Source organism: Callorhinus ursinus, unplaced genomic scaffold, assembly GCF_003265705.2.
Source record: "Callorhinus ursinus isolate GAN/ISIS: 27379988/994484 unplaced genomic scaffold, GSC_fseal_2.0 scaffold60, whole genome shotgun sequence".
NCBI classification, from domain to species: Eukaryota; Metazoa; Chordata; class Mammalia; order Carnivora; family Otariidae; genus Callorhinus; species Callorhinus ursinus.
The window spans coordinates 8,314,070-8,328,293 of NW_027397122.1; the positions used below are offsets into that span (position 1 = coordinate 8,314,070).

General features: G+C 47.8%; 1 protein-coding gene across 2 annotated transcripts; it reads left to right on the top strand.

Annotated features, from left to right (window-relative positions):
• Positions 1–4,591: 4,591 nt before the first annotated feature.
• On the top strand, positions 4,592–12,902 carry H2AZ2 (H2A.Z variant histone 2). Of its 2 annotated transcripts, XM_025853112.2 has the most exons (5): positions 4,592–4,718; positions 7,296–7,373; positions 9,715–9,828; positions 11,626–11,755; positions 12,572–12,902. In XM_025853112.2, the coding sequence occupies exons 1-5, from the start codon at positions 4,716–4,718 to the stop codon at positions 12,631–12,633; spliced, it is 387 nt and encodes a 128-aa protein (XP_025708897.2). In that variant the 5' UTR covers positions 4,592–4,715; the 3' UTR covers positions 12,634–12,902. The 2 variants fall into 2 exon arrangements, with proteins under 2 accessions (XP_025708897.2, XP_073741190.1); XM_073885089.1 differs by lacking the exon at positions 9,715–9,828.
• The last annotated feature ends 1,322 nt before the right edge of the window (positions 12,903–14,224 follow it).

Here is a 14,224-nt window from a genome sequence, read left to right on the forward strand (position 1 = left end):
TCGAGCCCCATATCGGGCTCCCTGCTCAGCGGGAAGCCTGCTTCTCCCTTGCTCTCTGCAGCTCCCCCTGCTTGTGTTCCCTCTCTAGCTGTCTCTCTCTCTGTGACAAGTAAATAAATAAAATCTTAAAAAAAAATGTTTAAGCCTTGAGCCTTTGAAAATCAATGTATACTGAATTGACATTTTTTCCTTGTAAACAAGACCTCTAAATTTTGGTGGTATTTTGTCCAAAATCAGTTGGAAACCATTCATTCAAGCATTTGATGCATGAATTGGTAAGAAACGTCAGCTTTTGGTATGTCCTGAATCGTCATTCTCCGCTATTTCCAAAGAAATACATTTTAGCTGGTAAAAAAAAAAATTAAAAAAAAAAGGAAAGAAACTTCAGCTTTTGAAACTCTTAGTTGCAATTATTAGGAAGCCACACTGGGAAATAGGAAAACAGTGAATGTGGTCCCTTCAGAAGGAAGGGAAGGATGAACAAATTAAATATTGGCAGAGCACTCTAGAATATCTCAGCTGGTGGACAGACTCTATTAGTGGAATTCATATTTTAAATTTAAATGTTTATTCTGTCCTGCAATAGACTGAAATCGAGAGGGTCTCCCGTGTTGTAGCATCAAAATTTGGTAAAGAGTCAAAAGAATCAGAGACTGCTTACAAATGACTTGACACAACTCACACGGCCTTTCTGGATCTTTCTCGCATATAAAATGAGGATCATAGATTGTACTTTGCTTTTTATTATAAGAATTAAAAAGCATGTATAGAAGATACCACTTAGGATGGTGTCTAGCACAGAGGAGCAGGCCCTCAAATTTTAAGGCTGTGTGAGTTTTAACTCTTGAAAAATGTAGTCATTTGTTCTATTATCACATGAATTTTTTATTTTACTTCTCCCCCATGTAAAATTGAAAGATTTTTATTTATTTTTTTATTTTTTTAAAGATTTTATTTATTTATTTATTCATGAGAGAGAGGCAGAGGTAGAAGCAGGCTCCCAAGGAGCAGGGAGCCCGATGCGGGACTTGATCCCAGGACCCTGGGATCATGACTTGAGCCGAAGGCAGATGCTTAACCGTCTGAGCCACCCAGGCGCCCCAAATTGAAATATTTTTAAATGCATTTTTTATAAAGGCACTTATAAAGCTGACACATAGCCAAGGAACACAATTTAGAAAATACCAAAGAATATTCAAAAGCCAACCCACATTTCACCCTAAATAATTCATTGTTGAATGTTGATTCATTTCCTGGCAATGCATTTCTATGTGAAAGACTGAATGAGAAAAAGAAAACAAATTCTCTTCAGGCAGCTTCCAGTGACGTTTCCTGAAAACCTGTGCTTTGCACATTGAATCATCTCGAAGCCCTTGTCAAATACCAAGTGACCAAAGACAGACTCTGGTCGATACCACTGATCTGTCCACCCTATGTCAGCACTGAATCATCTCGATCACTGTGGCTTTGTGGTAAGTTTTATTATTTATTTATTTATTTTAAAATATTTTTATTTATTCACTTGAAAGAGTGAGCGAGAGCACAAGTGGGGGAGGGGTAGAGGGAGAAGCGACTCCCCACTGAAGAGGGAGCCCAACTCGGGACTTGATCCCAGGACCTAAAATCATGACCTGAGCCGAAGGCAGATGCCTAACTGACTAAGCCACCCAGGCGCCCCATGATGTTTTAAAATCAAGAAATGTGGGTTTTGCATCAGTCACTCCCACTAAGTATGGTACTAGCACTGGTTTTTCCATAGATGGCCTCTGTCAGGTTGAAGAAATTCCCCTCTAATCTTAGTTGCTGGGTGTTTTTATGATGAGAAGGTGTTGGATTTTGTCAAATGCTTTTTCTGCCTCTGTTGAGATGATCATGTGGTTTTTGTCCTTAATTCTACTAATATGGCATATTGCATTGATTTTCCTATGTTGAACCAACCTTGCATTCCCGGGATATAAGCCTTTTTACATGTGGCTGAGTCTGTTTTCACAAGTTGAGGAATTTGTCTCTATATTTGTAAGGGAGATTAGTGTGTGAGTTTTTTGTTTGTTTGTTTGTTTGTTTGTTTTCTTATAGGGTCTTTAGTCCCCGGGTAATACTGGGATTTTCCAATAATGAATTGGAAAGTGTTCCCTCCTATTTTTTGAAGGAGTTTGTGGTGGATTGGTATTAATTCTTCTGATAGAATTCAACAGTGAAGACTAGGTTTTTCTTTGTAGGAAGATCTTAAATTACTAATTCAATTTCTCTACTTGTCCTAAGTGTATTCGGGTTTTCTACTGTTTTCTGGAGTCTGGTTTGGGAGTTTATATCTTCCCAGGACTCTGCCCATTTCATGTAGATTAAGGGCACACAGTTGTCCAAAAACATTCCCTGATAGTCCTTATTTCTGTAAGGTCCGTAGTGATCTTCCCTCTCTCACTTCTGATTTCACTAATCTGGATCCTCCTTTCCTTTTCTTGTTTAGTCTAGCTGAACGTTTGTCAATTTTGTTGATCTTTACCAAGAACCAACTTTTAGCGTCATTGATCTCGTTCTGTTGTTTTTCTTATTCTCCACTTCCTCTCAAATCTGTATCATGTTCTTCCTTCTGCTTGCTTTTAGTTAGCTCTTCCTTTGTGTTTTATTGTGTAAGGAAACAATGCGTGCGCATTGCACAAATTCAAGGTGACCGAAGGTTTTTGTAAGGAAACTACCTTGCTGCAGAAACATTTGTTGCTCCTTTGCTTTCCTTTTGGATTTGCTTCAAGGTAACCCAGCTAGAGGTGGGGCAGATGTAAATGTGAATCTAAAATAAAGTGGCCAGGAGTCCATGGTCACTGGTTGTGTGAGCAGTACTTCAAGTTCATTGCACTATTCACTTGACGTTTGCATGTTTAAAACTTTGTTTTTTAAACAAACTTATTTTTTTTAAGGATTTTATTTATTTGTCAGAGAGAACACAAGCAGGGGGAGCAGCACGCAGAGGGAGAAGCAGACTTCCCACTGAGCAGGGAGCCCGGGCTCGAACCCAGGACCCTGGGATCATGACCTGAGCCGAAGGCAGACGCTCAGTTACCGAGCCACCCAGGTGTCCCCATTTAAAACTTTTCACAGTAAAATATTACAAATATACATATCCTGTGCCTATCAATCAAGCCACTCAGTTTCCAGAAAACACACCAGTTGTCTGAACAGAGAGGATATAAAGGATTGTTAACTGCATAGAGTTGTTAACTGATACTGGGTAAACGGAGGACTCTAAGCTGTTGACAACCTGCAGCTAGTTACCTTGAAGAAACAAAAGGAAAACCTTCGAACCCTAGGGGAAGCACCTGTGGGCTGGAGCTCACACCTGAGGAAGAGCTAGCTGGGCTGCTGAGCGGGAGGGAGTGACCAGTCCGGTTTTGCTGGAGTTGGGAAAAGAGATTCAGCTACAGCTGTGGAAGGAGTAAAGCACTGCTTGGGTGATGCTCAGAGCAAGCGGACAGACTTGCGTCCCTCTCCCTGCCGGTCTTGTGGTTTCCCTCCACTGCTCCCTGTCGGCAAAACCTAGCAGGGAAGCAGGCGGCAAAGCAGAGGTATGTGCGGGGCCCCAGGCTGCGCACTTAGCGCTCACCTAAGCCCCGCACCGTGGGGCGGCCGTAGGAAAACGAGGTGCCCTGTGTGGATCACACACCGAGAGCGAGGGCAACAGATCAGGTCTCCGGGGGCGGAGCCTGCAGGGGCGCGGGGAGGGGCGGAGTCTGCAGGTGCGCCGGGGGGAGGGGGAGCGGGGCGCGCCGGGGACACCGAGGGTACCTGCTCCGGAGCCGGCCTCGGGGATGCTGGACCCAACCCCGCTCCTCACCCCCTCCCCTCCCCCACCCCGGCGGCCCGAGGGGGCGCTGGCACCGGGGCCATCCGCACCCCACAGGTAGCCCCCACGGAAACCTCCGGGGTCCCCGCCGGACGCGGGAGGGGGGCAGCAGGCGATAGCAGGGACAAAGGCCGACGCAGGGCGCCGCGCGCGGGAAAAGGTAAAGGCAGGAACACCCCGGCGGGGCCGGTCCTGGGGAGGCCGGCCGCACTCCGGGTGTCCGCGTTCTGTCCGCTCTCGGGCGCCGCCGGGACCCGAACGCCCGCCACCGAGGGCCTCGGCCTGTGGGAGGAAGCACGCACAAGCTAGGCCCCGAGTCGCCGGCGTCCCAAGCGTTCCTCACAGGCGGCAGAGCGGGCGCAGAGAACGCGCGGGAAAGCCACCGCCGCCTCCGGTCGCCCCACCCATTGGCTAACCCCGCCGTCGTTCACGGCGGCCCGCCTCCCTGCTCGCGGGCGATGTTCTCATTGGCTGGCTACCGCCAGCCGTCCGCCCTCATTGGCCCGCCCCTCCGTTCGTCGGGCTGGAGCCGGGGAGACAGGCCGAGAGCCGCGCGTGGTCCCGCCCCCGCTCGCACACAGGCGCGTCGGTGTTGGGGCTGGAGGCCCCGCCCCCACGTGCCGTGTGCAAAAACAAACAGCCGTTAGGGAGGAGGTGCCGGGGGCGGGGCCTGGTTAGAAGGGGTCGCACGATTGGGCAGCCGCCGGGGTTCAAACCAGCAAGGCGAGCGGGGATTGGCTGGGGCGGTGCGAAGCGGGCCCCGGTTATTGTCCGGGCTCCGGCGGCGGCAGCGGCAGCGGCGGCGGCGGCGGTCGGAACTCCGGGGCGGCGGCTCGGCGGCGGCTCGGCGGGAGCGAGGGCGGGAGCGGCCGAGACCATGGTGAGGGTGGCGGCCTTGCGGCGGCGGCGGCCGACGCCGCTACCTGTTGAGGCGGCGCCGCCCCGCCCGCCGTGGCGCCGGCGCGCAGAGAGAGCAGCGGGCCGTGAGGCCGGCCTGTGTCCCGGGCGGGCGGGCAGCTTCTCCGCGGTGTTCCCCGGGCAGCGCCGCAGACCTGCGTCCCTCCGCCAGCGGCTAAACGCACGGGCCGGTCTCGGGAGCTAAAAATACCGCCGGCGGCGAGTTGTCGGCTTGCTGCGGAGCCGCGGTCCCCGGGGGCCGGCGGGCAGGTGTCGGGCGGGCGGGAACCCCTCCGTCCCGGGGGCCGGCGGGCAGGTGTGTCCGGCCGGCCGGAGCCCCTCCGACCCCGACCCCGACCCCGGCCGCGGACCTACGCGGGCCGCTGCCTCTCTGAGGCTCGGACAGCCCGCGGCTTGGTGCCCGCTGTCTTACCGAGCGAGTGGGACAGCACACACCGCGGGTCTGAGGCTGGCACCGCGTGACCAGAGTCACCTCGGGCTCTGGTAGTTGGCGGCTTGTGATTGAGAGCTAGTTCTTACTTCCTGACTCGGCCCTGAGGACAGCGATCGTCATTGTAAACTTTTGACTCCGGGGCACAGCTGAAACGCTTTCTGTATTGGACGAATGAGTGAGGATGTGTCAGCCGAAGTCAGAAACCCCAAAATTAAACAGGATCCTCTTACTGTGTAGCAGTGTGGCCAGAAGTTATTAAAGTGCGTGCTCTAGAAATGTAGAGGCGCTCAAGCCTTCTCTCTTGCTGAAGGACTGAATATAAGGAAGCTAGGAATTGGTTTGCAGACTTTTTTCCTGTTTCTAATACCTGCTAAGGCCTACTAGCGTTTTGGGAGCTAAACATTAAACCAACTGAGAAAAAAAACAAAAAAACAACTGAGATATGCAGCTGGGCGGAGTATGTGCAATTGATTTTTGTAGCTTACAATTTTTTTTAAGATGTTATTTATTTATTTGACAGAGACAGCGAGAGCAGGAGCACAAGCAGGAGGAGAGGGAGAGGGAGAAGCAGGGAGCCCGATGCGGGGCTCGATCCCAGGACCCCGGGATCATGACCTGAGCCGAAGGCAGACGCCTAACGACTGAGCCACCCAGGCACCCCTGTAGCTTACACATTCTTTTAAGAAACACATTAGAAAGGGATCTGTGGTTCCAAAGCTTAGCCTCCACTCCCTGAAACAGCTGGCCAATCTTGTAAACTGATTTTAAGTTTTAACCAGCCTTTTTTTTTTTCTTTAAACTGAAGCCGTAGTAGATTGGGACGGTAAAATCAAACGGTCCAAAAGAGAACCTGGGTTTCTCTCTCAGGTCAGATTCTTGCTATTCCCTCCGCAGAGGCCGCTAACTGTCTGACTTGCTGTGTGATCTCCTGGAAATGTATGTGCACACGTCCTGTGTGTGGAATACCCCATGTTTACAGAAGTAAAAGCTCACTGCACTTGGACATACTCTGCCTTTTTCTCGAAGAAATATTTTTGTGGGCGTTCTGTATCACACATACCTGCATCTCATTTGTTGAAATGGCTGCATAATTTTCCCTTGCGTCTCTGTACGATGTCCTGTTTGTGAACGGGAAGATTTTTGGGGAATATTTCTTTTGCTATCTGTTGATAGCAGGATTTGTTTAACCCTTTTAGTGTAAGCTGGAAGCAAATATACATAACAAAATTTGCCATTTTAGCCATTCTTTCGTGTCCGGTCAGTGGCCTTAAGTCCATTAACACTGTTATGCAGCCAGCACTGCCAGTCATCTCCAAAACTCTTCCTTCTTCCCACAGTGAAACTCTGCGCCCGTTACGCACTAACCCTCTGTTCCAGCTCTTCTCCAGCCTCTGGCAACCACCCTTCTCTCTGCCCCTCTGGTTTGGACCAGGTGCCTCCTGTAAGATGCGTCAACAGTATTTGTCCTTTAGGGTCGCGTCTTTAGCGTCTGTCCATGTCTGCGCAGGTGCCAGAGTGGCCTCTAGCAGAGCACACGTCCATTTTACGCATGCGCAGCCTTCTCTACCTCCGGAGACGCGGCTGTTTCTGTCTGGGCTGCTGTGAACGTGCGCGGTTGGAGCCCCTGCTTTCAGGCCTGTGGGTAGAGACCCAGGGTGGCATTGCTGGGTCACGTGCTATTTCCAGGTGTAAGTTTTTGAGGGTTTGGTTTTTTTTAAGGTGCTTTTTTTCCTTTCTCCCCAAATAGCTAACTTCTGACTGTTTCTGTGGAAATGATACATGTTAACTTTTTTTAATGTTTTTAAAATATTATTTCATTGTGAAATATTTACAGCGTAAAAGTTATATTGACTTGATGAAGATTCTTCAGGGTTAAATTTAACCTAAATTAATTTTTAGGAACCTCGTTTTAAATAAGTATTTAAGGTTTGACATCATGTTTATATAAATTCATAAATGGTGATATAACACATGTATATCTGAAATTGAGGAAGGAGATCACCTAGAGTTTTTTTAACTACCTGAGGTAAAACTGGAAGAAACTGTTTCCCACATATTTTTGAAATAGCATTTTCAACTCTACATTTGGAGCTTTTTTTCACTTAGGCTGGAGGCAAAGCCGGAAAGGACAGTGGGAAGGCCAAGGCTAAGGCAGTGTCTCGCTCCCAGAGAGCCGGTCTGCAGGTAATTGATGCTCTCGTAATTCACTATTAGTTTCTTTACTGTTGCGATTCAGGACCCATAGATGTTTCATTAATTATGAAAATGTATTTGTATTGCTAGCCTTTTAATGAGATTATTTGGTCTATATTTAAATCCTAAAACAACAGTCTTTTACTTTGTAGTCTTCTAAATGAAAACAAGTCGTGAAATGACCTTAAGTGAACTCTGTGATTTAGCTCTCTTAAAATCTGTTATTTCTAGATTGTAAGTATGGTTCTGGCTCTTTTATAAGTTGTATCACATAAAGTAAGTCTGCTTTGATTTTTGTTTTGGAGAACGTATCTGTAGTGGTATGGGAACTCTGAGGCTGAGATAGAATTTTGGGTAGAATAATGGGCTATTCATTTGTCCTTTGAACATTTCCCCAATAGCTTCAGTTTTAGACTGGAGTGATGTACTCAAAACACTAAATATTTTCAAACTTCTTATATTTCAGTTGTTGCAACTTTAATCCCAAACTCAAAATTTTCTGAATGAGTGAGAATTACTCCCCGTATATAAGAGATCCTTTTAGAAGGAAAGTGTGAAGGCCAAACTGTAATGTTGGGGCTTTTATCCTCTTGGCTGTGGTGAGCCACTGAAAGTTTTGGAGCAAGAGGGTGACGTGATACAGGGGTCCTGAAGGAAGAGGGTGAAGTTACCCTTGAGGGTAAATGCTGTATTTTAGAGCATCGTGTAAACCTGGAAAGGTCAGGTGAGAGCAGGAAGACAGTGGAGGCTGTTACGGTGCTTTTAGGGGTCAGGTAACACAGACCTGAGCCAGAGCGGGGCGGAAGGAATGGGAGGCATGTGTGTGTCCTCCACGGAGGGAAGGGGAGGCGTAGGGTTGAGAGGCAAGGGGAGAAAGGTTTCCCTAAGGCTCAGAATCTGAGGGTCAGAGGAGTTGGTCTTGTAGCAGAAACAGGTTATGACATAATCAATTTCAGGTGAGTAATTTGAAGTTCCAGCAAAACACACACATGACATCCAAAAGTCACAGATCTGAGCCCCCTTTCCAAGAGGGAGTGATCGAAAGAATGACAAGTTTAAGATCACGTATGTAAAATTGGTAGTTGATGCTATGGATGTTTGCTCTGTAGAGCATGAGAAAGGGACATGACCCGGGTGCACCCTCAGAAACACATGGTATTTGAGTCAGAGAAAGAAAAGCCTGAAGACCAGCCTGAACTGGAAGACCATTAGAACTCTGTGTAATCTCTGCAGCCAGTGAAGAAATGGGGTTGCGGGTCCTAATATGCCTCCTCTGGGGGAGCTCAGGATTACTTAGTGAAGGAGTGTAAACAAACAGAATACCATGCTTTTCCTCCTCAAGAATTTGATCTAGAAATGGCCACTAGATTTGGCAGTTCAGGTGTTACCACTGACCTTCAAGAATGTTGTTTGGCAAAAGCCAGGTTTGGATTGGAATATAACAGGTGACAGGAAAGTTAGGGTTTCAGGATTTCCTTTTAAATTTTGCCTTTGGAGGGGTGCCTGGGTGGCTCAGTCGGTTAGGTGTCCGACTCTTGGGCTCCAGGTGGTGAGTTCAAGCCCCGAGTCGGGCTCCATGCTGGGCATGGCGCCTACTTAAACATAAATCAGTCAGTCAGTCTTGCCTTTGGAAAGGAGATATGTAGACAAACTGGAGCCGTTGCCGCAGACATGGAGTTGTTTTGAGTGAGGTGCAGATGAAAGGAGCGAGTGGGAAGGTGGTAGAGCTGCCGTGGTGCTGAGAAGCAGTGTAGGGGTGGGGTGGGGGCGGTCAGGGGCGCAGGGGTGCGGCACAAGGACCCCTTGGAGCTGAGAAAGTTCCTCCTCTCAGAAAGAGTCCCGGTGAGAAAATGGTGTTAGTTTTTCTTAGCTATCGGATCACCTCTTGAAACTGAGCAAGGAAGGGTGGTGCTGGAGCCTGAGGAAGGTGGTGGGAGAGGAAGTCCCATGTGGCTGTTCCGTGAAGGGGTAAAGGGATTAATGATCCTGACACGACAGGAGGCCCCGTGGGACGTGCAGTGGATGCTGCACCACGAGGTTTCTCTGCCCATGGCTGTGATGCTCCATATTTGGGTTGAATTACTGGTTCGTGGTGTTCTACCTTTTCTTCTCTCCTCAGGAGGGTAAGTGACATGAAGATTTGGGGCTCCTTACTAGGACATATGCACAGGTCCTAGGAACTGTTCTTTGCTAGATAGGTTTGACTTGTGATATGCACAACCAAACTTACCTTCTCTCCTGCGTGACCCCCATTACTTAGCCTTCGGTCACAGGCAGTGGTATGATGTTAAGACTCTCAGGTGCTTCCCATCCTGATGGTCTGTCTTTTCAGTTTCCCGTGGGCCGCATCCACAGACATTTGAAGACTCGCACTACAAGCCACGGAAGGGTCGGTGCCACGGCTGCCGTCTACAGTGCTGCGATCCTGGAGTACCTCACTGCGGAGGTCTGCGGGCAGTGTCTTGTGTTGGGGGGGTGGTGTCCGGAAGGGGCCTGCACTCTGAAGGGCCAGAACCCATGGAGTCGGCGCTCAAAACAAAAAGACATACGCACTTTTGGATGCATCTTACTGGCTTGTTACCCAGTACCAGGGTCATAAGGCACCTTGATGTACTCTTGTTCAAAGTTCAGACAAGGGTCAGCAATCCATATTTTTTAGCGACGTGACAAAGGAGCATCACATACTTTCAATACCATACTAGTAACGCAGGGAGCCATAACTATACATATCACTGCTGTGTGATCTTTGTGAGGTTAGACCAGAAATTCCTTGTGACTGAAGATTTGGGATGGGGTAAAGGTTAGCCAGTGTGATGATACATTTTTTTAAAATCAGAGATACGTGGTGGTGATAAGGAATTTGGTAAAAGACCTAATGGATCCTTTTGGTTCTCTTTGGGGTCGTATGCATAAAATGCTGTACCTTGGTCAGTTTGACATTTCAGAAGATAAGTTAATTAATTCTTAATAGTCGGGTGATGGATCAGCAGTGCCTCCATTCTGGCCCCTTCTAAGGCTCCGAAACTCCTTCAGCCACATCCCAAGCCAGGGAAGTAACTAGAGTAGTAAGCAAGTCAGGTGGTGGTGATAGCCAACCTGGTAGAAACAGGGAAGGTTCTTCCTCAGGAGGGCTGTGGTTGGGACCGAGGCTGAAAGATGGAAGTTTGATCTGTGTATTGTCACCGCTGCCGTTCCGTTAACGTCCCCAAGTCCTTGACCTACAGACAGTCTCGTCTCTGTAAGGTCCGAGCCAGGGATTTAGTGTTGGGGGGGGGTCTCTGCCCCCCTTTCTCCTGCAGCTCACACCAGTTTGCGTGTGCTTAGCAGCAGACTTTGAAGAGGGGTGCACTTCTTTCATTCATGTGGAGGCATAGTCTTCTGGCTCAGAATGTTCCAGATACTTAAGTTTGGAGGTTTAGTCATTAGTAGAAGTAAAGAAAATACTGGAATCTAAGGTCAGGGATAATCACTTTTCAGCCTTGGCTTTGCAATAGGATCACTTGGGGAGCTTTCAAAAGATGCTGGTACCAGGCCGCCCCCCAGACCAGCCGGAGTCTTGGGAGAACGGAGTAGGGTCCCGGCGGTTTGTAAAGTGTGCCCATGGCTTCCGGTGCACACCAGGGCTCCTGCTGCTCCGTCTCCACACGGCCCCGGGGAGTTACTTCTGTTGGACTTCCATCAGAGGCTGTATAATGCTAGTGTAGTCTGGGGAGGCAGAAAAAACAAAGATGCAGTTTTATGGCCAGCTGGGACTTTGAAATTCTTTTAGTTGAAAATTCCCGTTCTAGAAGAAAGCATCCTGCCTGCAGATTATAGGGCCCAGAGATGTTAAAAACTCTGAGTGAGAAATTACTTTCATTACGTTTTTAAACTTCTATGAGTACTAAGAAATACATCCCAGCCGTTAAGGGCTGGGCAAAAATAGACTACAGGAAAAGAATGATTTTCCTAGATGTTCACATTGAGAATCTTGGCGAAGGGATAGTGTTCTCCGTCGCCCTTCTTTCTGTAGAAGCAGGTCTCTTGCTCAAGTGTCTAGCGTTCCTACAGCAAGTAGGTACAAAGGGGCCCAGTGACGTAAGGAGATTCTTCTAAAAGCTTCAGAAGCGTGAAGAACCCGTGCTGTCGGCCCATGTATCTGTTGTGTACAGATGCTGCCGGGATCTTTCTTGCTATAATTGCAAGTCTCCGCTCATCCTCAGACCCTTCACCCTCTGACGTGCCCTCTCTGGGTGCTTTGTAGGTGCTGGAGCTGGCAGGCAACGCTTCCAAGGACCTCAAGGTAAAGCGGATCACTCCGCGCCACTTGCAGCTTGCGATCCGTGGTGATGAAGAGTTGGATTCTCTTATCAAGGCTACCATCGCTGGGGGTGGTACGTATGATTACCTCTTCAGCCTCGGTCGTTGGCCTTTTTTTTTTTTTTTTTTTAAAGATTTTGTTTATTTATTTGAGAGAGAAAGAATGAGAGAGAGCACGAGAGGGAAGAGGGTGAGAGGGAGAAGCAGACTCCCCGCCGAGCAGGGAGCCCGATGTGGGACTCGATCCCGGGACTCCAGGATCATGACCCGAGCCGAAGGCTGTCGCTTAACCAACTGAGCCACCCAGGCGCCCGGTCGTTGGCCTTTCTAAGACACGAGTGAGATGAGCGATCACCAGCGCATCTGAAGGCAGCTAGAACACAACACACGTACTTGAAGTCCCTCACTGTTGGGTCCCTTACGGTGAAGGCTTCTGTTCATCCTGATCTGAATACATATTTCTTCTTGTAGCTAAATACACTGCTACTTCTATTATAGCTAGCTCCTTGTCTAAAGCTCATATATGATATTCGAAACTAGTGTTTAAAATATTTCCCCTACCGTGTAACTGTGTCTTAAAAATGATCTTGAGAAACTGCTCAGGGGATTGCCCTTGAAAGTCAGGGCTGAGATCATGGAGCGTGTCGGGATGAGTGCAGGTGAGATGTGAGCCGTGGTTCTCAGTCCTTGCGGGGTCACCTTCAGAGAACCCCCTAAAGGGTGTGGGTGCTGTTTGTTTTGCATAGTTTTAGTGGGGTTCCTAGACCCCAAGAGCGGGAGCCTTGGGTACTACACAGTACCCTGTGAAAGGCTTCAGTGACTGGCGTTCGTGTGGTCGCTCGTCCTCGACGCACTGAGTGGCTCATCTGTTTCTGCTCGTTTCCTTCCAGGTGTGATCCCGCACATCCACAAGTCTCTGATTGGAAAGAAGGGACAGCAGAAAACCGCTTAGGGCGTCGTTTTAAGCAACCCCCTTCCTCCCCGTCATTGTACTGTAACTGGGACAGAAGGAATAATGGGGGTATGTGGGATTTTTAAAAGAGGCGGATGGAAAAGCCTAGACAGTTACTGTAGACACGCTCAGAGACATTTGTACGTTCTTAGGCTCCAAGTTGGATAAAGTACCTTTCCATGTGGCAGCACCTGTGTGTTGATTGGCTAGGGTCCTCCCGTGTGTTTTATACAAAAATGGAATTGATAAACCATTTTTTACAAAAATAATTTGTCTCAAAACTGTTCTGTTCGCGATGTGTTGGACCTATTGTGCTTCTACTTTGAAATTTTTTAAATTTCAAATCGGTTATCCTATATTCGTAATAATTTTAAAACAGAAGTTGGGAATACGGATTTCCCAGGATTGGTAGCATCACCTTACATCGACTCTTAGGTGCCCTCCATCTGCGGTACACACCAGTATCTTACACACAACGAAGGAAGGAAACACTGCCAATTGAACCCTGGTAGGCCAGCAGTTAGGAGAGGCATTCCGATTCCCAGAGTGCCTCGAGGATGAAAACGTACACTCAGATTTGATGAAATGGGGTAGTGGGATTGTTCTGGATTATTTACTGGCACTTACTATGTGGCAGGCCCTGAACTAAGTGCTTTAGTGATCAAGAAGTTCTGTTCACACCCACTTTTAAAGATAGGGAAACCGAGGCTCACAGAAGTTACCGTTAGCCAGAAGACATTTGTCTTGTAGACAGAAAACGGCCAAACTGGAACACAAGCCTCGATTTGGCTGACTCCAGAGCCCACACTTACCTGGAATTAAAGTTAAATTTGTCAGAGTTCTCTGTCTTGACTTAAACTCCCAGCTTTTAGTGGTCTTTTATTGATAAAGTATAACATTCAGCAATTTGTGCCATATTTTTAGAAAATATTTTACTTTGTCAGTTTCTAAGTAACTTGTGAGATTTAATTAATGTACCAATTAATGGTCCGTCAGAAAGTTCTATTTTCTGCTGGGAAGTCTTCATTAAAAAAGAAAATTTTTAAATGTTTGCTAATGTAGCACTATCAAAACAAAACTCATTTTAAAAAACTTATTTTATTATGGAAATTTTCAAAAATACCGAAAAATAAAGAGAATGGTATAATGAACCCCGGTGTACTCCTCCTCCAACTGCTAGCAGTTATCCTGTGGTCAGCTTTTTTTTTTTTACCTGTATGCCCACCGGCTCCCTCCTCCCAGTGGATTCGTTTGACTCCTGTTTCAGGCATGATTTATTTTCATGTCTGCGTACGTACTGAGTCTAAAGATGGGGCACTTTTTGGACCATAATCACAATCTTAAGACAGCATTTTATAGTATCAGGTCTCTTCAGTGTTCAAGTTTTCCTCTCAGCTATTTACAATTGGTTTACTTGAATCAAGATCTGGACATGTTCTGTATCTGTTTGTTTAAGTTACCTCTGCGCCCACTGTGGAGCTCAAACTCACAACCCCGAGACCGAGTCACACGCTCCTGCGACAGCCAGCCGGGCGCCCCGGCACGTTCTGTATCCTAACATTTCGTTGATGCCTCTTTTTTTTTTTTTTTT